Source organism: Pleurodeles waltl, chromosome 7, assembly GCF_031143425.1.
Source record: "Pleurodeles waltl isolate 20211129_DDA chromosome 7, aPleWal1.hap1.20221129, whole genome shotgun sequence".
Lineage (NCBI taxonomy): Eukaryota > Metazoa > Chordata > Amphibia > Caudata > Salamandridae > Pleurodeles > Pleurodeles waltl.
This window is the reverse complement of record NC_090446.1, coordinates 287,491,996-287,516,808: the sequence shown is the minus strand read 5'-3', so window position 1 is coordinate 287,516,808 and position 24,813 is coordinate 287,491,996. Positions and strand designations below refer to the sequence as shown.

Sequence of the window (24,813 nt, the reverse complement as noted above, 5' to 3'; positions counted from 1 at the left end):
TGATCTTACACAATTTTTCGGGTGAGTAGAGGAGGGCTTCATCAGTGCGGTCCAGACAAAGAAATCTAGCCTTCAGAAGCCCAAAAGCCTGCTCCACTACCCGCCTTGTTCTTACATGGGCCTTATTGAAGCAGACTTTCCCTGGTGTATTTGGATTCCTCAGAGGCATCAGAAATCAAGGACGGCTTGGATATGCTGAGTCTTCTGTTAAGGAATGGAACATATGTGCAAAAATTTGTCCCTTATCAGAATTGCTCTACCAGACATTGCACACACACAAATAAGACCGATGTGCCTTACCAACCAGCCAGACAATCTCTGGATACAGTTGTGACATCAACTGGTGGATTGTGCTGGTCCACATAATGAAGGCATCATGGACTGACCTGGGAAACGGGCACAGACATGTGAATTGTCGAGGTCTGTCAAACATACAACTTGAATGTTGATGGAATGGAAGTTCTTTGGGTTGTGGTATACAACATGTGTGCCATCAATAGCCCCCATGCACATGTAGGATGCGTGCAAAACCATAAAAGTCAGTTTTCACATGGGCTAAATCCCCAGGTTGGGGACATTGGATGTAGCTGTCCAGGTGTTTCAACATTGTTGAGAGGACATCCTTCAACACCAGACTGAACAACATTTTCTGAGGTGTGGTGCAATGTTAATAACCCAATCCCGCATTTCATGCCACTAAAATGGCGGCTCCCTTGATTTACTCCACTGCACATTCGTAACCGTCTGCGACCGCCGGTGGGAGTCATCATGGCAGTAGGCGGTAGGCGGTTGCAACTGGGGTTGACACAGTCATAGGCTAACATTGTTGCCAGTGGTGGTCACGGGCCAATGGCTGTGTTTGCTGGCGGTAAGGACCGCGTACGTGGCGACGTCACCGCCATGTTCTGCAAAATACTTCACTTGACTCCTGACACTGCTGCCAGCAAGACCTCCACCACCGAGCTGCTGTGTACTGCATCTGGGAGCAAACATGCCACGCCCAGCAGGTGATAGGGCCCCTGCCTTCTCACCAGAGGAGTTGGAGCGGCTGGTGACTGAGGTCCTACCCCTGTATGAACAGCTCTATGGTGCACCGGAGGAGCAGGTAAGTATCTCATGTGCACAGTTTTCTCTTTACTTAACCATCCTTTCCCTTCTCACAGGTTAGAATATGCCCATGTGTGGCAGATCAAATACTCATGTGTCTGTAGGTGCGGTGTGTGTGGTGCATGTATTGGTAGCCAGTGCCACATGTTGACTTCAGTCACATTTTGGTATGTGTGTTGTCATTGTGTTCAATGATCGACCTTGTGTTGGATGCAGATCACTAGGTGAGGTGACATTACAGCCATCCACTGACATCTCTTTCTTCATGAATGTTGCGAATGTGAGACTACATGTGTGTGCATGGTAGCATGAGCTGAATATGCATCTTGTATGTGTCAGTTGTGAGCTTTGTGCATGTTGCCACTGATGTTTCTTAGCACATCTGCCCTTGCTAAACTGTTGTTTGTAAGGCATGTCATCACTCTCTCCACCCTCCAGGTTGCCACACACACCACATGCCATTTGGCTGGTGGCTACATTATTTACTGTTATGCATGGGGGAGATTGAAGTGGGATGTCATGTAGGTTCTGTCTGCTTAGTCTGCAGAGACCATGGCCTGTCACATGTATCTCCCAGTATGGATCATAGAATTAGCTGTGGTGGAGTGTCTGTGGCTATGCAACTGTGGCACTGTGCCCACTCCCTGTGTCCCAGCAGATCCTGGCATGTAGCAAATATGAAGCTCCGTTGTAAAATGCTGCCCAGTATGCCTCATTCCTTTGATCAGATGGGAGATGGGTACAGGGGTAAGTTACTGATCTATGGCAGGTGTGCACTTAGCATCATTGTCAATGTGTGTCACTGACTCCTGACAGGCCCCTCACTCCTGCAGTCCTGTTGTAATCTTCATACAGGTCATATTTGTTCTGTGCAGGCTTATTGCATAAATGACAGTCCCACAATGCAGTGTGTTGATTCCTGGGAGGCCATGATATGTGACACCTGTCTTTTCTGGATGCCATCTCTATAGGACGAACACAAATGTCCAAAAGCGTGTTTTATGGTATAGGAAGGTACCACAGAACACTACCCCCTGAAGTGGCATGCGTCTGCATTGGTTATTGTAAATGTCCACACATGGACAAACAAACACTTTGGGGGTCATTCCGACCCTGGCGGTCCAAGACCGCCAGGGCCGCGGATGACGGAAGCACCGGCAACAGGCTGGCGGTGCTTCCCTGCCCATTCTGACCGCAGCGGTAAAGCCGCGGTCAGAAAACGGGGTCTGGCGTTTTCCCGCCGGATCACCGCCATGGGGATTCCGACCCCCTTACCGCCAGCCTGTTTCTGGCGGTTGACACCGCCAGGAAGAGGCTGGCGGTAACTGGTGTCTAGGGGCCCCTGCACTGCCCATGCCACTGGCATGGGCAGTGCAGGGGCCCCCTAACAGGGCCCCAGCATGCTTTTCACTGTCTGCCTAGCAGACAGTGAAAAGCGTGACGGGTGCAACTGCACCCGTCGCACACCTGCAACACCGCCGGCTCCATTCGGAGCCGGCTTCGGTGTTGCAGGCCTCTTTCCCGCTGGGCCGGCGGGCGCTCCCTTGGCGAGCGCCCGCCGGCCCAGCGGGAAAGTCAGAATGGCCCCAGCGGTCTTTTGACCGCGGAGCGGCCAAATGGCGGTTCCCACCAGGCGGGCGGCAATCGCCGCCCGCCGGGGTCAGAATGACCCCCTTTGTGTGCCCACCATGCCAGTCCTTTCATTTGTTACCCATGTGTGATTTTGGAGTTTGCACTCTGGTAGTAACCTGTAGGGACTGTATGCAGGAGTCATCATCACAGAGTGTGAATGTGTAGGTCCATTCATGCCTAAGGTATCTATCTTGCAGAAGCCACAGAGGTGTGATGTGTCTCATAGTGGCTCACATCTCAGTCAGGTTGCTAGGGCACATCCCACAAGATAGCCTGCCTAGTCATTGTAGGGCCTGAGTAGGGTAGTGGGTTGGTCTGCAGATTGGGAAATGTATGTCTTGAGTCATGTTTCTGTACTTAGTGGCTTGTCTGTGTCACAATTAGTAAGTATTAACCATATGGGATATTGGTGGTCATTACAACTCTGGCGGACAGTGTTAAAGCGGCGGTAAAACCGCCAACAGGCCGGCGGTAAAAAAATTTGAATTATGACCGTGGCGGAAACTGCCAACAAAGACAGCCACTTTAAAACTCTGACCGCCACGGCGGTACAGACAAACAGCGCAGCGGTCACAGCCAACAGACAGACGGAGGACAATGTACGGCCCATAGTATCACAACCTACCAATCTGCCACCTTTTCAGGGGTGGATTCACCGCTGATAAAAACACGGCCGAAACAGCCATCTCAAAGGGAAAGTGCTCACCTCTACACACTCCACGAGGAACGACGACACCATGGAGCCGGAACTCCATATTCTGCCAGCGATAGTCTTCCTGCTCCTATACGAGGATCATCAACACAGGTGGCGAAGACCAACACAGGGACACACACAACCAACATCCCAACCCCCACCCCGACCCTCACCCACTAAAACACACACACCAATGCATATCTATACATTACAGTAACACCCCCCATCCCCCCCCCGGAAGAATGCAAAGACAAAAGGAAATGAGTTGAACCATTGTAATATATCAAAATACAGGAAGCAAATATATACATATATATATATATATACACATCAAACAAAATATACACCACGATTAGTAGTGCAGGTAATGCACCATTCATTTGTCCGTGGACCACTGGGCCCAAAATGCAACAGGCACCTCAGGGGGAAGAGAAGGGGGGGCACCTCAGCCGGATGATTGCACCACGCCAGATCCACGAAGGGGCTCCATGCCCATTGATGTATCCTGGGGAGTGCAAAGCAACAGTCTCTCAAGCCTCTGCAGTGGGTGGTTTGCCCACTGTTCAATCCTGGGGAGTGCAAAGCCACAGTCTCTCAAGTCTCTGCAGTGGGTGGGTTGCCCCCTGTACCATCCTGGGGAGTGCAAAGCCACAGTCTCTCAAGTCTCTACAGTGGGTGGGTTGCCCACTGTTCAATCCTGGGGAGTGCAAAGCCACAGTCTCTCAAGTCTCTGCAGTGGGTGGTTTGCCCACTGTTCAATCCTGGGGAGTGCAAAGCCACAGTCTCTCAAGTCTCTGCAGTGGGTGGGTTGCCCACTGTACCATCCTGGGGAGTGCAAAGCCACAGCCTCTCAAGTCTCTACAGTGGGTGGGTTGCCCACTGTTCAATCCTGGGGAGTGCAAAGCCACAGTCTCTCAAGTCTCTACAGTGGGTGGGTTGCCCACTGTACAATCCTGGGGAGTGCAAAGCCACAGTCTCTCAAGTCTCTGCAGTGGGTGGGTTGCCCACTGTACCATCCTGGGGAGTGCAAAGCCACAGTCTCTCAAGTCTCTACAGTGGGTGGGTTGCCCACTGTACCATCATGGGGAGTGCAAAGCCACAGTCTCTCAAGTGGATAACAGTCTCCACTGGTTCTGGAGGGGGACTGGTGCCCAGAGTGCAGCACACACCCCGTGCCCCTGCCGCAAATGGGCCAGCGGTGCATTCCATGGCGGTCTTTGCCATGTTCAGCGGTCCCTGGCCTGTTCAGCGGTGCTTGCGTTGCCAGTGTCAGACCTGTTCAGCGGTGCATTCCATGGTGGTCTTTGCCCTGTTCAGCGGTCCCTGGCCTGTTCAGCGGTGCTTGCCAAGGCGGTCCTTCATTGCCCAGCACGGCTGTGGCTTGCGGGGCCCTCCTGGCCAGCTGGGCTGTGGCTGGCTGTGGCCTCCTGGCCAGTGACGATGGGGCTGGCGGTGGCCTCCTGGGCAGTGACTCTGGGGCTGGCGGTGGCCTCCTGAGCAGTGACGATGGGGCTGGCCTCCTGGGCAGTGACTCTGGCGGTGGCTTCCTGGCCAGTGACAATGGAGCTGGCCTCCTGGGCAGTGACTCTGGCGGTGGCCTCATTGCCAGTGATGATGGGGCTGGCCTCCCGGGCAGTGACTCTGGCGTTGGCCTCCTGGCCAGTGACGATGGGGCTGGCGGCGGCCTCCTGGGCAATGACTCTGGGGCTGGCGGTGGCCTCCTGGGCAGTTACGATGGGGCTGGCCTCCTGGGCAGTGACTCTGGCGGTTGCCTCCTGGCCAGTGACGATGGGGCTAGCCTCCTGGGCCGTGACTATGGCGGTGACCTCCTGGCCAGTGACGATGGGGCTGGCGGTGGCCTCCTGGGCAGCGGGGATGATGGCGGTCCTCTCCGCCGTGCTGCTCCTCCCAGACTTTGGAGATTTCTTCTGCCCCTTCCCCACCTTGCGAAGAGTCACAGCTGAGTCGACACTCCCCCCAGGACCCTTGTGAGCGGCTTTGCTGGCTGGAGTCTTCCCCCTCTCCCGCCGGGCACTGTCCAACTTCTGGTGCTTCACATGGAGGAGGGGACTCTCTGTGCTGTGACTTCGTGCCACACTGGCTGTCCTGGTGGCTGGTGCACTCCACATACCTGTAACAACAGGCACCACTGGTCCCGGAGATTTTTTGGCTGAGGTGCTAGTACGGGACCTATGAGTTGGATGGGGGGGGTGGTGGGAAATAGGTTAAGGGGTGCCAGGAAAAGTTTTTTGGAAACACTGGGACGAGTAGATGGAGGGGGTTTGGCAGTGGAGGAAGAGGTGGTGGTTGTAGGAGGTGTAAGTTTTGTGGATTTGGGTGCAGGTGCATGGGCTGGAGGCTGTCGTGAGGTGGATGGCTGTTGGGTGGGTGTGTGCCTGCGTTTGTGTATCTTCGGTGGGGGCGTCACAGACACACTGGGAGAGGACACAGGGGACGTGTAAATGGGAGTGGGGTGGTGAGTGCACGTGAGCGGGGTGTGGTGGTGGGTGTGCTAGTGCGGGAAGTAGTGGCTGTAGTGGTAGTACATGCAGGTGTAAGTGTAGACGAGACTGGGAGGGAGACGACGAGGAGGGGGACACAGTGGAGGCAGTGGATGTTGTGTGTGATGCTTGCGTGAGTGCCTGTGGGATGTGTGGTGCTTATGTTTGCCTGAGCTTCCCTTGTGTGTTGACGTGTGTACATGCTGGTCTGTAGGTGTGCTTGGGATAGGCTGAGGTACAGGGGATTGGGTCGGGGTGGAGGAAGTTGGAGGGGGGAGGCTAGACACAGGGACAATGGCTGCCATCAGTGCTGAGGCCAGAGTTTGCATGGTTCGATGAAGGGCAGCCTGACCAGAATGAATGCCCTCCAGGAATGCATTTGTGTGTTGCAATTCCCTTTCTACACCCTGGATGGCATTAAAAATGGTAGACTGCCCAACAGGGAGGGACCTGAGGAGGTCAATGGCCTCCTCACTGAGGGCAGCAGAGGTGACAGGGGCAGGGGTTGAGGTGCCTGGGGCAAAGGTGATGCCCACCCTCCTGCGTAAGTGGGCACGGGGCGAATGCTGAGGGGCTGCTGGGAGGGCAGTGCTGGTAGGGGGGGTGGCAGCTGTACCTGTAGAAGTGGGGGGCACAGATTTTGCCACCACCACAAGGGAGCTCCCATCGGAGGACGAGTCTGTGTCGCTGGTTGCAGATCCTGTGACCGCCGTGGTGCTCCCCTCACCCTCCGTCCCACTGGTGTATTCTGATTCCATGGTGTGGACCTCCATGGCCATGTGGGATGCAGCTCCCTCGTGCTCCGGTGCCACTGTACCTCCGCCTGATGATGTTGATGCACACAAGAACAGGGAGACCACAAAAAGGGGGGGGCAACTGAAGAAAGACAGGTTGAGTGCATGGCTTACCACTACCGTTGGCGGACAATACAGACACAGCAGCCCCCTGCACTACCTCGTGCTGTTGGGCTCTACAGATGCAATTCCTGGGATATGGCCTACATGGCTATGGTCGACATCTGCACACATAGATGACACAGGGGCATGAATACCTGTACTTGGCACTCTACAGAGGTGGGGTGCCACATGGCCTGCATTACGGAGGGGCCTAGCCTACGGAACTCGCCCTGGCCTAAGGAAACCCACAGCCCTCCTCCCCCACCCAGACACCTTCACTGCACGCAAAGTCCGCTGAATGATGTTGTACTCACTCCCTTGTGTCTGTGCTGTGATGCCCTCAAGCACCCATCCCACTCAGGGTAGGCCACCGCCAGGATCCGGAACATCAGGGGTGTCATGGTTCGACGGGCACCCCTCCCAAGTTGGGAGGCCATCCCCAGCTGAGCCTCCGCCGTCTTCTTGCTCCAGCAGCGAATGTCTTCCCATCTTTTACGGCAGTGGGTGCTCCGTCTGTGGTGGACCCCCAGGGTCCGGATGTCCTTGGCGATGGCACGCCAAATATCCTTTTTCTGGTGGGGGCTCACCTACATGACATGTACAGGGGAAGAAGAGAAGTCATTAACAACTGCACCGTCTAAGTGAGTGGCCCACATCCCTACCCTTGCCATGTGACACATGGATTCACAGTCCTTCATGCAAGCAGAACTGTGCCCCCTTCATTCTTACAACCAGCCCTCTCCACACAGGCATAGCCCATACAACATGCTCCCTGTGTACTTACCTGTGGGCCTGGAGGACCGCAGAGTCGCGTGTACTGGGGGAGGACCCCGTCCACGAGCTTCTCCAACTCCTCTGCAGTGAAGGCAGGGGCCCTTTCCCCAGACGCACAAGCCATTGTCTCTTCCAGACCGAGGTCACAGCAGCACTTGCAGTGTAGGTCCTCTCCTGTCGAAGATCAGGTATTGAGTGATTGAACAGACAGAAAATGGCGGTCACGTCTGCGGCGGTCACGTACGCGGCGGTGCGTACCATCACCGCCGGCGTACATCGTCATTGGCTCCTGGGACCCATAGGGTCCAATGTTAACCAATGCAGCTTTGCGCTGCAGTCTTCGACCGCCTACCGCGACGGTGTACAACGCCAGCGCAGTTACCTCACATCCCATTGTCCCACTTTAGAGGTCAGGCAGCCGCCATTTCAGGGGCCCACATGCCCTAATTACCAACTGCGTCACACAGACCTAGGCCTTGTCGCACAACACAAATACAGGCCACATTTTGTGTATGAATGGTGTTCTGTGTAGACTGTGGGTACATACCTCTGAGTTGTTTGACTCTGTGGTCGCTGTTGTCGTTCCTAGGCACTGTCTGCTGGGACATATGAGGAGATGGCGGAATCCTCCGGTGTACCGACCGCTGGTGGACCTGTCGACAATGGAGGAAAGACATTTGATCATCACCTACAGGTTTGACCGTGCCACAATCCCGGAACTGTGTGCCCAGTTGGAGCCTGACCTGATGTCAGCAATCCGCCATCCCACAGGGATCCCCCTCAAGTGCAGGTGCTATCAGTGCTCCATTTCCTTGTGTTGTCCAAAGTGTTGTCTGCCCTGCTGAAACACATGCGGAACTACATCGTTTTCCCTCAGGTGGAGGATTTGCCCACAGTTAAAGGTGACTTCTATGCCCTTGGACATATCCCCAACATCATAGGTGCCATTGATGGGACCCATGTAGCTCTGGTCCCCCCCACAGGAGTGAACAGGTGTACAGGAACAGGAAGAGTTATCATTCGATGAATGTACAGATGGTATGTTTGGCAGACCAGAACATCTCCCAGGTAAATGCTATGTTCCCTGGCTCTGTGCATGATGCCTACATCCCGCAGAATAGCAGCATCCCTTATGTGATGGGTCAACTCCAGAGGCACCGGGTGTGGCTATTAGGGGACTCTGGTTACCCCAACCTGTCATGGCAACTGACCCCAGTGAGGAATCCCAGGACCAGGGCAGAGGAACGCTACAATGAGGCCCATGGGCGGACTACGAGGGTGATCGAGCGCACCTTCGGCATCCTGAAGGCCAGGTTCAGGTGCCTACATATGACAGGTGGATCCCTGTTCTACTCACCAAAGAAGGTGTGCCAGATCATTGTGGCCTGCTGTATGCTTCACAACTTGGCTTTGCGACGACAGGTGCCTTTTCTGCAGGAGGATGGTCCAGATGACGGTGTTGTGGCAGCTGTGGAGTGTGTGGACAGTGATGAGGAGGAAGCAGAGGAAGCAGAGGAAGAAGACATTGACAACAGGGACTCGGTTTTCCAGCAATATTTCCAGTGACACACAGGTGAGAACACATTCCTGCCTACTACAAGTACTTTCACACTTCTACCTCTATCCTGTCTGTCGATTTCAACCAGTATATGGTAACTGAGTTGTACATTTCTCTTACGGTTTCACAGGTGTGGTTTCCAACGTGTGTCATCTGCTTAGATTCCTCATGGACTTGAGATGTGTGACATAGGTATGTTGACATTACATTTGAAAACATATTCTGTCACTGTCATTGCTAATACACATTTTCAAAATCACAGACTGACTCCATATTGTTTTGTGCTTCAAGGGTATTTATTGAAGTGCTAAATATTGGAGGGGGGTTGTAACATGGTGAGGGGTGATGGTGGAGGAATGTCCATGGCAGAGTCCAGTCTATTAGTCTCACAGGTGCATTGCCCATATGGGCATAGGAAGTGGAGCTGGGGCAGTTTAAATATGGACAGGGTGACAAAGTGGGACAGTGGGATGACAATCAGGGAGGTCTCATTTCTTGGCGGGGGTCTTGGCATTGTGCTCTGTCTTGTTCCTGGATCTCAGGGACCGCTTGCGGGGTGGTTCTCCGTCTGCAGGGGGTGGGGTACTGGTGTGGTGGTCCTGTGGTGGTGCCTCCTGTCCACTAGCGCCGGTGGAGGTGGTGGGCAGTTCATCGTCCAGGCTAGTGTCAGGGGCCCCTTGTAGTGCCACAGTGTCCCTCCTGGTGTTGAGTATTTCCTTCAGCACCCCTACGATGGTGCCCAGGGCGGAGCTGATGGTTCTGAGTTCCTCCCTGAACCCCAAATACTGTTCCTCCTGCTTGCGCTGGGTCTCCTGAAACTTGGCCAGTACCGTGCCATCGTCACCTGGGAGTGGTGGTATGTTCCCATGATGGAGGAGAGGGCCTCGTGGAAAGTGGGTTCCCTTGGCCTGTTCGACCCTGTCGCACAGCAGCCCTCCCAGTTCCCCTGTGTTCCTGGGCCTCCGTCCCCTGGACCGTGTGCCCACTACCACTGACCCCAGGTCCCTGTTGTTGGGGTGGTGAGTTATCCTGGGTTCCCTGTAGTGGTGGACACACAGCTGATTGACGTGTCCTGGGGACGGAGGTATGGGCCCGCTGGGTGTGTGCTGTGCTGGTGTTACCAGAGGGTGGAAGCTCTGTGGTGTCCTGTGACTGGGTGTGGGGAACCGACTGTCCCGAGGCCCACGATGGTCCAGGCTGGTCATCTGGATCCAGTTGGACAGAGCTGCTGTCATCACTGTGGCCTCTTCTGTGGGTGGGGTGGAGATGTCTGGACCCTCCTGTCTGGTGACGTTGGGTAGGGGTCCTGCAGGGGTGTAAAAGCATGATTATTGCATCTGTGTGTGTCATGGTGTGCAATGGGTGGGTGACCGTGTACCCAAGTGCTAGCATTCCTGTGTGGGGGCTTGTGTGGTGATGATGGTAGAGGGGGGGTGTCATGAGTATGTGCAGTGGGCATGCTTTAGTGAAGGTGTCCATGCTTTGTTGTGTCATGCAGGGCTTGGTGTTGGGATGTGTGGTTTGTGTTATTAGTACATTTGTGAGGAGTTGGAGTGATGGGGAGGGGGCGAGGGTAGAGGTCTGTGATAGCATGCAGGTAGGGTGGGGGATATGATAGTTAAGATTTGACTTACCAGAGTCGATTCCTCCACCTACTCCTGCGAGGCCCTCAGGATGCAGAATCGCCAAGACCTGCTCCTCCCATGTTGTTAGTTGTGGGGGAGGAGGTGGGGGTCCGCCGCCAGTCCGCTGTACTGCGATGTGGTGTCTTGAGACCACGGAACGCACCTTCCCCCATAGGTCGTTCCACCTCTTCCTGATGTCATCCCGATTTCTTGGGTGCTGTCCCACTGCGTTGACCCTGTCGACTATTCTTCGCCATAGCTCCATCTTCCTTGCAATTGAGGTGTGCTGCACCTGTGCTCCAAATAGCTGTGGCTCTACCCGGACGATTTCCTCCACCATGACCCTTAGCTCCTCCTCCGAGAACCTGGGGTGTCTTTGCCGTGCCATGGGGTGATGTAGGTGATGTGTCGGGTGGTGTATGTGGTGATAAGTGTGGTGATATGTAGTGGCGTGTGGTGTTTTGTGCGTGGAAGTAGTGTGGGTCTGGTGTGCCTGTGGATGCTTGGTAGTTGTTTGTAGTGTCTCTCTCTAGCCTTCTTTCTGTGTTTTTGTCATAGGGGTTTGTGGGTGATGTGGGTGTGTGTTTTATATAGTATTGGGTGTGTGGGAGTGGTGTGTGTATGTGTATCAGGTGTGTGTATTTCGAATTGTCCAATGTGGTTGTGTTTTGTAAATGTGTGTGTATTTTGAGCACGGCGGTATGTACCGCCAAAGGAATACCGCGGTTGAAAGACCGCCACGTGGATTCGTGTGTCGTGATAGTGTGGGCGTATTTCTGTTGGCGTGACAGTGGAGGTTTTTTTTCCGCCAGTTTATCACTGACCTTTGGTGTGGCTGACTTGTGTGGATGTCTGGATTTTGTCGGATTCCGAGATGTGGGTCGTAATAGCTGTGGCGGAATTCCGCGGCCGCGGCGGTGTGTTGGTGGTCTTCTGCACGGCGGTAAGCAGGTTTTACCACCAATGTTGTAATGAGGGCCATTATGTCTTGATTTAACTGACAAGTATGTGAGAGACCCATTTGTGATGGTATTTGTGTTTGTGACCTCTTGATTTGTCTTTTGCATCCATGCAGGTCAATGTCCATCAAAAGAAAAGGATATGGAGAGTGCGCACCCTGGGGGTCCACAGCTGGTGGACCGCCCATTGCAGAAAGAGGTGGGAGGACCTGAGATGCTGGGCCCCATAGATCGTGGAGGCTCAGTTGGGGCTGTCCTCCCAACATGGGTGAGGTGCCCGTCAGACCATGACTCCCCACCCCTTATGGCCTGCATTCTGGTGGTGGCCTATCCGGAGCTTGAAAGGCATATGAGGGCAGCACAGCAGCCACAAGGAGTTGAGTACTAGGCATATTCCTGCCTGTCCCATTGCCAAGTGAATGAGTGAGGCTATGACTGCTCCCCTGACTAACATGGATGAGGCATATGTCACACAGGATGAGAGATTGTTTGTGTTCACATGTCATGTGTTTTGTACTGATGTGCCTTGCCTATTGGATCAGGGAACCTAGGAAAAAAATGGGTGGAATCCTCACATCACTTGCCCTGAAAAGACCACATATGGCTGGGTACAGTTATCGATCATATACTGTTTGTTGTTGTAGTATGTAATGTCTAAGCAACAGACCTCTACTTTTCAGTGTTCCAGGCCACAGGTAAGTAGGTGATGGATCAGTGTCCTCAGCCATGTGTCTGTGTAAATGTGTGTGTTGGCATCTGCCACTCAGAAGCTTGCTTTCTCAGTGTATGCTGGTTGCTGGTGCATTATTGCAGTAAGTAATGTGGAGGTGTCCAACATACATGTGACAGGGCTTACATTGTAATTGTGTTCAGCTATAGATCACTACTTTCCGTTGGTAAGTGGAGAATCTCATTTGACATAAATTATATGCCATGACTGTTGCCAGCATTCCTTGTGCCTACATGTCAGCAGGTGTCCCTTCCTCTTCAGGAAACCTTTGTAAGCTGCAGTTTCATAGATGGTCTACCTATGTTGATGAGACGATGTCTGTATTCCCTCAACTATCTGTGCATGGCAAACTGTTTGTGGAATAGTACATTTACAATGGGGGTACATTTCAAGTTGTGCCACATACAGGAGTGTGTCACCATTGTTTATTGGCTGACACATTCCCTTGTGCGTCATTGTATGCTATTTGGCATGTACTACTGCGGTAGCAATGAGAGACATGACAGGTTTGCCTATAACTCAGGGCCAAAATGTGAATATCTTTGAGCTGGATGTGGCATAATGTGGAAAAATCCACTGCCCATGTGTAAAGGATAAGATATGTGTCCTGACTGTTAGCATGCATCATGGAGTGACTTGCAGTTATGTTTTAGGCACGTGTTTGGGTACTGGCATACATCCACAAACATACATCTGGGTTTGCATGACAATGATGGGGGTGGTGAGGTAGCGTCCCATTGGGCAACATGTTGTGAGCCTCCTACAAGTCCTTGCTACTTCTGTGTCTCTCCAACATGCAAAGGACTGATGGCTTCTATTGATGCATCAGAGTATGCCATTGCAAGGGGTGCCAGACAGTAGTGGTGATTACCCAGGGGCTTGCTGATTCATTTTGTTGTGTTTATAGGGAAATCTCTCCCTGACTTATTGGACATGATGTCTACAGTGTTCATTTCCATGCGACGTGCGTGACATTGACACTACCTCCATGACTCTATTGGGACAAAAATCATTTGGTGAAGTGTAACATTTTTATATTTTCCCAGTGTGACATTGGTATTCCCATGTCACCTTCTACAGGCTGTTGTACTTTTGCCATCAACATAGCTGACGTTTGGAGTATCATTACTTGTTGTAGGGTCATGATGTATGTGACAAATGGATGTGTGCATGACCTTGTGTGGGGTCTGTGGGAATGGACTTTGCATTGTCCTGCATTTGTATGCCAACAGGTAACTGAAGTCTGCTCCATGGGGCAATGCTTTATGGGTGATGCTAAATGGTTGACTGGTTATTGTAATTGAACAAATTCAGTCATGCAATTGTAGTATTGTAAGATCCTGATTTTCCTGTGGGCAACTGTTGACAGTTCAGATGGCATGCATGCATATGGTATGGCCCAAGTATGGGCCACTTAGGTGGAGTTTGTTGCCGGGTCCTACTTAACATCATGATCGTGTTTTCTAATCAGAGCTGTTGTTCAAGTGTGTTCATGTACATGTGATGATCCTATTCTTCTTTGTATTTGCGGCATCAGCACAGGCAAGTGAAGGAGATGTGGCAGAGCCAGTGGGAAGCATCTGACCATGAGATCTAGTTCAAGACACAACTGACACAGAGGGACCCAGTGACATGGAGGGTAACAGGAGTGGCACGGAGGAGACTGGAACATCCTCATCATCGGATTCCTCCTCCAGTGGCCACTCCCTAGTGGTGGCGTACCCATTGGGGAATCCTCCAATACCATCCTTGTTCTATCACCGCCCTTGCTATTGCTCCCAACCAGTTGGCTGTGCCCGATCACCCAGGAGGGTGGGTGTCTCCTTTGCCGCAGGCACCTCCTCGCCAGACCCTGTAAAACCTGCTGTCCTCGGTAAGGAGGCTACTGGTCTCTCCTGAGAAGTATCTCTATGGGTCAGACAGCCATTGTGAATGCCATCCATGGATTAGCGACACAACTCCAGCAAACCAACGCATTCCTAGAAGGAATTTATGGTGCAATGTCTGGCCTACAGAGATCTTTTCAGGCTCTGGCCTCCTCACTGATGGCAGCCAGTCACCATCCACCTTCCGTCCCCCCTCCACCTCCCTCTTCCCAATCCAAATCCCCCTTCCCCCACCTACTCAAACCACACAGACCGATCTGCAGACATGCACCTCAACAGCCAGCAGAAGAGCACACAAACACAGCAGCACACAGCAAACCAGCATGCACACTAACCACATACACCCACAGACAGAGCAACAGTCACAACTTCCCTTGAACCCCACCACCCCCAGCATCACACAGACCACATCCAGCATACCCACAGGAACCACATCAGCAGGTACTGACGCACCCATCAAACCCACCCCACACCACACCATACCACCCCAGCAGACCTGCAGACATCCACCTCAAGCGCCACACCTGCAGACACCACACCTACAGACACACAGACATCCACCACATCCATCATACATGCAGTATCCACCCCAACAGCCACACACACACACTGTGTTACTTTGTGGCACATCTCTATGGACTGGCCAATGGCTTTTGGACTTAGATATTTCCTACTGAATAAACCCAACCAGTTTGTTTCCTTGTGCATAAATTTGTCCTGCAATTCCTTTTCTACCTTACTGTTCTTCCTGAGTTACTTGTGTTGTGTGGCTGTGTGTGTGTGTTTGTGTGCCTGCTTGCAGCACCATTTGCTGTTGTTTGCAGTGTGTGTCTTTGCTGGCAGTGCTGTTGTCCCCCAAGATGAGGGTATATGTTGAGTGTATTTATATGTGTGTGTAAAACCAATGGTGGTGTCATGGCATTGTGTACTGTTTGGTATCGTAAGTATTTCATCTTGTGGTGTCCAATGCAAGCATATATGGTGTTAGACTTGTCCCCTTATATGGCTTTTGTATCAATCTAATGTGTGTCAGCTTGACTTTTGTTAGTGCAGACATGGAGTGTGTTCAGTTGTGCTAGCTTTGTTTGCATTTGAGTGTGCATGTGTCCATTTAGAGGTTTGTCCCTTCCAGCTAGTTTCTGTAGAGGTATGTCCCATGCAGTTGGAGTTGTATGTGTTTGCTGAGTTGCACTTCCACATTGTGCAGATGGGCATGTTATTTGTGTCTAGTACTACTTGCCCTTGAGACAAATGTAGGGCCATGTCCTGTGCAAATGTTGTTTTATGGGCAGTTGCAAGGTGATATGTGCCTCATGCAGCCTCCCTCCCTGAGTGTTCCTGGTGCCCCATCCCAACTGTGCAAGTACTGTGTTCAAGGTACTCTTTATCTATTTGCCTCTCTGTGTATTGTGCATGCCATGCCATTGTGCTGTGATGTGTGTGATGTGCGTGCCCATTGCAGGGCTGTTTAATGGTGGTGTTGCTTGTGTTCCATGACACATTGATACATTTGTGTGAGTTGTTTTTGTGTACATGACGTTTGCGTGTAGTTGGTGATGTGCGGGTGAATGTTGTGCAGACTTCACTGTCCCTGTGGTAGAGATGTGTGGCCTTGTGTTTTTGTGTAGTGTTGCGGTGCAGTGTGATTGAGCTGCACAAAGGGGGCATATTGTAACTGTGAATGTGCCCATCTTGATGTATATTTCGGAATGTGTACGGGATGTGACGTACTTGATGTCCATTGCGTGCCCCCTATGATGTGTATGACAGAGATACGATCTTTTATTAAGCGTTCTGATACGAGTAGGTGTGTGTACTTACGGTCAGGGACGTCCACGGCAGTGTTGGTTTTGTGCACCTTCAAGGACCATCAGAAGTGTCAGGACATGGGCGATGGGCTCCATGGCGGCATCTGACAAGTGGTCCTGTAGGGGGGTGTCTCTCTTTATACTGTCCGTTTCTGCTTTCTGAGAAGTGGTGGTTGGCCTGCCACAGTCACATAGGCTGTGCGCTATCTTATAATAAGTCCTGCGGAAACACAGGCTCCACCAGGCTGCTAGTGCAGCCTCATGACTTGGCGGTCTGTGCAGCCTGGCGGTGCTTGCAGAACCATGTCAGTCTTGGCTCTATAGGCCCCCTTCACTTGTAAGATGGTGGTCAGACCACCAACCTAACTGTGGTCAGACCGCCATGGCAGTCGGGGACAGCCAAATTCGTAATCAGGCCCTACGTTTGGAGTGTCATTGTAATCCTGACCTCCCATACTGTCCATAGCTTTCCCAGTGTGGCTACTTTTGGACTGGCAATAGTAAATCTGAGGTCCTCAAAGTTTACTACTTTTCCCATAGTGACTAAGGGGGTGATTCTGACCGCGGCGGACGGCGGTCGCCGCCCGCCAAGCGGTTCCCGCCGAAAGACCGCTCCGTGGTCAAAAGACCGCGGCGGTCATTCTGGCTTTCCCACTGGGCTGGCGGGCGACCGCCGAAAGTCCGCCCGCCAGCCCAGCGGGAAACACCCTTCCCACGAGGAGGCCGGCTCAGAATGGAGCCGGCAGAGTGGGAAGGTGCGACGGGTGCAGTTGCACCCATCGCGAATTTCAGTGTCTGCAAAGTAGACACTGAAATTCTTTGTGGGGCCCTGTTACGGCGGCCCCTGCAGTGCCCATGCCATTGGCATGGGCACTGCAGGGGCCCCCAGGGGCACCACGACACCCCATACCGCCATCCTGTTCATGGCGGGTGAACCGCCAGGAACAGGATGGCGGTATGGGCTGTCAGAATCCCCATGGCGGCGCAGCAAGCTGCGCCGCCATGGCAGATTCCCATGGGCAGCGGAAAGTCGGCGGTACACCGCCGGCTTTCCGCTTCTGGCCGCGGCTGTACCGCTGCGGTCAGAATGCCCGGCGGAGCACCGCCAGCCTGTTGGCGGTGCTACCGCCAACCTCCGCCATGGCGGTAATTACCGCCAGGGTCAGAATGACCCCCTAAATGTGGAGTAAGAATAGTAAATATAACTTTGATAAAGTTCAGCAACTTTGCAGATGTGGAGTGGGAATAGTAAATGTGACCACGCAAAGCGTTAAAACTTTCCCAATACTTATAATTTAGGAGTTAATAGTTATTTCAATTTTTTTTATAAAATGTTTTTTAACCATGTTACATATTTTTAATTTACCTTACCATTTTTTCTTTTTTTTAGTTATACACATTTTGTAAATACATTTTTGTAAAGCGTTTTTGAAAATGTATATTTTTAAAATAGCACATCAACTTTTTTCAAATTTATAGACAGAAATTGATTTTTCTAAACAAAAGAAGTTCAACATTTTTAATTTAATACAGAACTAGCGTAAATGTTTCACTAAACATATTCATAGAAAAATATCTTTTTTATTTTCTAGTTTTTATTTTATTTTTAAGTAATTTATTTTTCAGTAGGTTTAATATATACACTTTTAAACAACAAAAGTAGTGCTAACTTTTTAATGTTTTATATTTTAATGCAAAATTATCAGAAAATATACATTGATTCATACCAATATTTTCTATAGGATGTCAGTCTTTTTCAATGTCCGTTTTACTGCAATTTGTTTTTAAAAATGGCATTATTTTTAATGCGGTCTTTGTTCTTTTGGGCTGTAGGAGGCTGTGTGTAATTGTGGTTTCCCTTTGCTAGTATTGCTTGCTAGTATCAGTCAATTAGTGCAATGTTCTGTTATTTATTAGCAAAATTTATTTTAATTATGTTAGGTGAGTGCAATTAGTTGAATTGTAATTTTACATGACGCCTATTTGTTTTGTATGCAATTGCCTAGCATGTATAACTGTTTTTAACGATTTGTGGTTGTACTGTGTTTATTATGTGGATTCTATTTGTTATTTGTGGAGGTTTACCTGTTTTTTTTTCCAGGTTTTCAACTCAGATATCAGAGATCAATTTTTACCCTGGACACACTTACGTTTTTTTCAAGGAAAAATAGTTGGTTATTTTTTAACTAAAGTTAATGGTAGGGTGGTGAGCTACACTTAGCTTTGTATGGTGAGCAATATGTGAAAGGTGGTGGATACATTGTAAATGAATATAGCTATAACATTTGAATTTTTAGTTTGTGTAGTTTAAACTTTGTTTGTATAGGGAAAATAAGTTTACCTAACTATACTTACACTTTATACATTTTTTTTTGTGTGAAAATATATATTTATATATCTGCATAATCTATCTATCTGTCTAGCTATCTGAAAACAACCTTCCCCTCACTTTGTTCCGCAGAGAAAAGATTTTAGCTTGCAGAATGAGCATTTCTGAATAAATTGTGCCAGCACATTGACCTTAGAGTGCATGATGGGGGAATTTTTTTGTGATAACAGAAAGCAAGGATTTTTGGGTAGTTCCTAAGTTTAGGAGAAGAGCAGCTCCTGTATAGGGAGCACCCTACAACACCAGTGACACTCTGGTTGAAGTGTTGGCAGTCATTTGGATCTCTTCACGAGTTCGGGAGTATTCGCGAACCCCACACTTTTTCTCACCCCCCCAATCCCCTGATGGATCACCCTGAAACTTCCCATGCACAACAAGATATTTGGGCACACTTTGTGGGAAATTCATGAAGATTCGTCAATTAGTGCCAAAGATATAGACAGGTCAAAAAACGTTTTCAATGGAAACTAGGTTCTAATGATTACTACCTACTGGCGACCACTAAATATATATGTGTGTTTTAGGAATTATATTGACTTTTTTTTTTATATTTTGGTTTTTGTGGGTATTATGTTCCATTAGTGTCTATATTGTAATTATATTTTGTGAGTGTCTTTGTTTTGTTTTCAATATTGTGCTTATTTCATCTTTTTTTGTCAATCTTTAACTTTTGCTTTAAGTGAGCGCCAAAATGACTCGATGTTTGTTGTGCTTCATCGGTACCCTTTTACTTCCTTCATTCTGCCACCCAACGGACATCATCTGGAGGATGCCCTAAATGTGAAACACATCCCAAATATAACATATCTAACATATTTCTCTGGAGCCTCCTTGCCTGTGCATGCTTTGACAACGTCTGTGAGTGTACAGGCAACAGAGAATGCCATGTAAATAAGGGAGCACTCTCTTTTGAATCTTTGCGCACTACCAGAACGACCATTCATTACTTTTTGCTGAATTGATTTTGTGGCTCATTGGTCCATTTAAGAAGAAGTTCAATGTAAATTTAAAATACCAAAAGAAGTTAAAGGCTTGAACATAAAAAATTGTGCAAAGAACATTTTGCCCTAATGTAACATCAAAATAAACTTTAAAATCTTGTGCTTAGTTTATAAAGTGAATATATAGGCCCTCATTATGACCCTGGCGGACCAATGACCACCAGGACCGTTGTGGCGGTCTCACCACCGACGGGCCGGTGGTAAAGACCACCATATTACAAGGTCAGCGGTTTGGCCGAAGCCAAAACACCTACTCCCGCCTGTCCCGCTACTTTACGGCATTCCGCCGTGCTGGAGGTGAGCATCTCCAACACGGCCAACCCTGCAATATCGCTAGCGGTATTACGAGACAGGAGACCACCAACATTTTGCTGGCAGTCTTGCATCATGGCAACAGGAATAAGCATTCCTGTCGCCAAGACACACTCGAACACAGCATACCTCCACGCATGTACCCAAACACTCCTACACACACAGAAACACACCCCCACACACCCACTCAAACTCGACATACTCGCCCATTCACACATACACTACTGCACGCACGCATACACTCCCCTTCCACAGCGCATTCACACATCCCTACTCACTCAGGCATTCACACAAACATACCCACACCCCCACTTAGCCCCAGACTCATACATTCAAACACGCACCCCCACTCAGCCCTGCATTCATACACTCAAACACGCACACACACATACCCACAAATTCAACACCCCCTCCCCTCCTGCATTCAAACACACACGCAGACACACACTCACTCAACACCCCTTCCCTGTTGCACGATCAACTTACCTCGTCTGCCAAGGAGGTCATCCAAGAGGCGACGGGTCCCAGCGCTTCCACCGCTGGCAGCACCCTACCATCAGGACACCGCCACGCCGTATTACTGGTCATAATACGACGTGAGGCATCCTTTTGGCGTGCGGTGGTAGGACCGCCTCTTCAGTGTCGACCGCCAGCACGACTGCTGACCAATTTCCGCCTGATTTCTGGCAGAAATCCCTCAGCACTTGTAATATTGCGGTCATCTGGTGGCTACAACATTGGCGGTCTTTTCTCAAGACCGTTAAAGTCGTAATGAGGACCATTGTGCTAATAAATAATTGTGGGCCAAAACAGTGATCAGATTAAATAATGAAGAAATGGCAAAAATAATGTATATAATACATTGGGAACAGCACTTGTAATTGGCAAAGTTCATAGAAAAAGATAGTGCTCTTGCTGGTATATTTTACAAATATTGTATGATTGTCAACAGCTTTTCAACTCTATGTGAATGAATAGATCATCATCTTGGCTTTGAAGAATTTTCACTGAGCTCAGGTAACAAAAATACAGTGGGCCTTATTCACAAAGCTATACCTACACTATGAAGAAATTGGCAAAATAATGCATATATTTCAGTAGGAACAGCTCTTATAATTGGCGAAGTCCATAGAAATATATGGTGTTGTTGCTGGTATATTTTACAAATGCTGTATGGCTGTCAATGGTGTTTCGACCCGATGTGAATGAATGGGTCATCATCAGGACTTGGAAGAAATTTTAATGAGCTCAGGTAACAAAAGACAGTGGGCCTGATTCACAAAGGTAATTTACACTTTTGTGTAAGTTTATGATTGTTTGCTGCCCACAAAGTGATTCATGATTTGCATCTTTATGAGTGTAGAGTCTCTGCATATAAAAAGACCTATCTTTTTATGCGCTGTGACTCCTTACTCGTAAAGATGCTACTTGTAAATGACGAGAACCCTGGCCACCAAACTAGCATTACACTCACCCAAATCAGGGTTAAGAGGACCTCCAGCTTTTTGTCAACAAACTCCACATTAGCTCTGCTGAAGCAAAACATCCTCTGATGGCCCAAATGATATGGTGTGGATGAAGAAAGGGAATTACAACCACCACCCTATTAAGAGTGGATGGTGCAATGTCATTTTTTCTGTCTGGTCTGGTGGTGAGGGGCGGAAAAAAACAAATATTAAACCCAACACCTAGAGAAAAATCTTCTTAGGGGGGAAGCCATTAGGGACTTTGCGGTTGAAAAACAAAAAGTTTGGGAAAGTTTGTTGATTGGCCATCAAAACCAGTGGTGGACATTTACCAAATGTTTTGTACCTTGACAGAAACCACAGTGGCAGTGATTCATATCAAAGTACAGAGATCATTGCCAGCAGTGATTTCCAACTGTAGCAGATGGTGGTCCATCAGGGTAGCAGAAATAAAGCTCTCCACCACCCGATAGACGGTATTCCATCCTCCAAACTGACCAGGCCATAAGTCCACTTCCTGATGGCTTTCTTATGAAATTTTGATTGTGAGTTTACCTGATCCTACTATATCTAACATGCTAAAACACATTTGTAACAATGAACTGTTTGATGGTCATATGGTGACATGTTTGGTGATACATGAAGGAAATTAAATAAATAAAAATAATGAAAGGCAAGAAGCAAGTTGTTGCATTACTAAAACATTTAACTGTTGATGTTCATAAACCAATACCATTCAATGTCAGTCTTTTCCTACATATAATAACTCAATTTGTGAGTACACATGGCCTGCAATATGATCTCTTCTCAATTCTTAAGAAGGCAGCCCATGCTTGAATGCTTTTGATCAGGTAGTCCAGGAAACTGTAAATATGAACTAATGTCCTACTTCTTCATGGAACCAGAAGACAAGGCCACAGAGAGTCAAATGTGAATACCAATCATATCTAACATTATAGGACCTTTATGTAGAACGGAATATGATGACAATTAATCCATTCAATTTCCACTGCAGGACATATCATGTCTGGAATGAAGCTTGGTTCACAAGAAAAGATTTGGGACCATTTTACAATGGGTGGCAGGTTCTGGATGGTACAGCCCAGGAACGGAGTGAAGGTAATTGCAGGAAAAGAGCAAAGGTAGCACAAAAAAGAGATTGCAGTGATAACCAATCCTTATTTCTACTGCAAGAAATGACTAACATGGTATTTGACTTTTGATGTTTTTCTTTGTTGTATAGGGCTGTATTGTTGTGGTCCGACTTCTGTCAATGCAGTAAAAGAAGGAGAAGTTGGAATGGCCTATGATGGGCTGTTCGTGTTTGCAGAGGTTAATGCTGATAGATTAACTCATATCTGCTATGATGATGATGTGACAGAGCAGGTATACACTGATAGAAATATGATCGGCCAAAGTATTAGCACAAAGGCTGTAGGAAATGACAGTCGTGTAGACATCACACATAACTACAAGTATCTGGAAGGTATGGAAACCCTCTTAATGCTATATGTTTTCCACTCATGTTTGTTCAAATCAGTAAAAGAAAGCCATGTGTTGACTGAATGTTTATTATGTGATAACTCTCTTTTGAGTCTTGTGTTGAAATGTTGACTAAATGAATATATGGATGGGATTTGTAGTTTATGACTCATGTACAAATTAAAGATGTATAACTGATATGCTTTTTGCCCAGGCTCAGATGAAGAACGAGAGGTCTTTAACAAGGCCAGAAAATTAGCATATAAAAACACACTAACAGCTGGAGAGAACAGGAATGGAACAGATTTAGAGGAGGTACCAGGAATCTCTGGCCAGTTCAAGCTTGTAAAATCTCCTGTGGTTGGCCAGGACATTCATCTAATGCTGATTCTTAAAAACCTGACAAACGTTGAGTGCACAGTTCATGTGAACATCAGTTCTTCGTCCGTCCTACATAACAGGACACCCAAGGCCATGATCTTTAAAGCCTCGGCCTCCCTCACTCTTGACCCTGAAGAAGGTAACTCCATGTCACTTTTTATTTAGTATTTACTTATTTTTACAAGTGCTAATAAATGCATGCATTAAAAGTTTTTGGTTTAAATTATCTTTATTTTTTGTGCCACAGCCACAACAATGGACAAAAGTAACAAATGTATGCAGTACATTGGTTGCTGCAAAGTCTTGCCTTGTCCTAAATGGTTAAAATGGTGAGCATTCCTCCCCTTTGCTTTTACGTGGAAATCCTCTCCCATGCCTTACTGTGGGCTCATGTCAGCCAAATTCATTCCTTTTTTTAAAACGTTGTTGTAAATAGTCATTAATAGAATTGAACTAGTTAGATTGCCTCTAATCTACATTACTGTCCACAGCTGCTGCCAATTATCTACTGGGCCTTAAACCATGTCCACCAGTAATCTGTCCTTATAAGTTGTGGCATTATTCTTACTGCTGCTGCGTACCCGCTGCCTTCTCTTTGCTAAGATTTCTGTCAAACTGGCACATAACCGTCATGAATTATGGATTAATTTCTGGGGGGCGCTAGCAAATGCTCTCCATCATGTGGACCATTTGCTTTTTAAAAATGATGTTCTTTGTCCTTTCAGAACATACTCTTTCTCAACTCTCAGTTGCATGACCACTGGACTGCGCTGTCCAGAACACGTGTTCTGTTTTGCTTTAGACTTAGCGGGAACAATGCTAAAGAATGCGAAGAATGCAGCACTCTTAGTCTGAGTAATTAATTTATTAAGGCACTTCCCAGGGTTCAAATACAGAAATACGAAAATACTAATCTGAGCACTTAATTTAAATGCAGCAACACACGTGCAGCTACTAAAATAATCACAACACTTGAATAATAATAATCAAAGAAAATGCAGTACATCAACAATTAATATATATGCAGTGACTACGTGTAGTTATGCATGCACACAGTATACCTAGATATTAAGAATTAAAAATGCATCACCATGGTGATCGAATCCAACATCACCCTTGTCTGCCAAAGTCAAGCAGTGGAACCCTTGACAGCTCAGACAGGGGAAACCACCCAAACAGGATTATTCTGAGCTATGCTTCCACTCTCAGAAATGAGTTCCTTCTACCTCAGTATCAAGCTTCCCCACCCTATATACCTTAAACAAACTTAAGAGGAAGGTTCTAGAGTTCCCACAAAGTAAGTTGTGAAATTCAGGCACTGGCCGCACAGGGTCAGTGTCGATAAAACCCAAGGTGTCTTTCCAAGACCGAGCTGTACCCTTATTTGCCATAAACGTTCTCATTGCTCATCCTTGTACATTCTTATCTAAATTGCATCCCCCATGTTATGTTCCTTTCCCTGGTGAGAAAAGTGAAAACATGTTAACAAGCTGTGCTTGGAAAGATATCTGCACCACCACTGTGATGGCATTTGAAGCTAAGCTAAGCACAAAATTGAGTCAGTGGTCAAGATGGAGTTGGTGGTTAAATACAGATAGCATTACAACATGGT

At 48.6% G+C, this 24,813-nt stretch overlaps 1 protein-coding gene across 1 annotated transcript in view; it reads left to right on the top strand.

The window, feature by feature from the left end:
* LOC138246871 (protein-glutamine gamma-glutamyltransferase E-like) overlaps positions 1 to 24,813 on the top strand; it is a 308,092-nt gene that overhangs the window by 219,767 nt on the left and 63,512 nt on the right. The window contains exons 8-10 of the mRNA XM_069201622.1: positions 22,354 to 22,457; positions 22,582 to 22,824; positions 23,035 to 23,340. Coding sequence (XP_069057723.1) covers positions 22,354 to 22,457; positions 22,582 to 22,824; positions 23,035 to 23,340 — 653 coding nt within the window. The remainder of the gene's footprint in view (positions 1 to 22,353; positions 22,458 to 22,581; positions 22,825 to 23,034; positions 23,341 to 24,813) is intronic.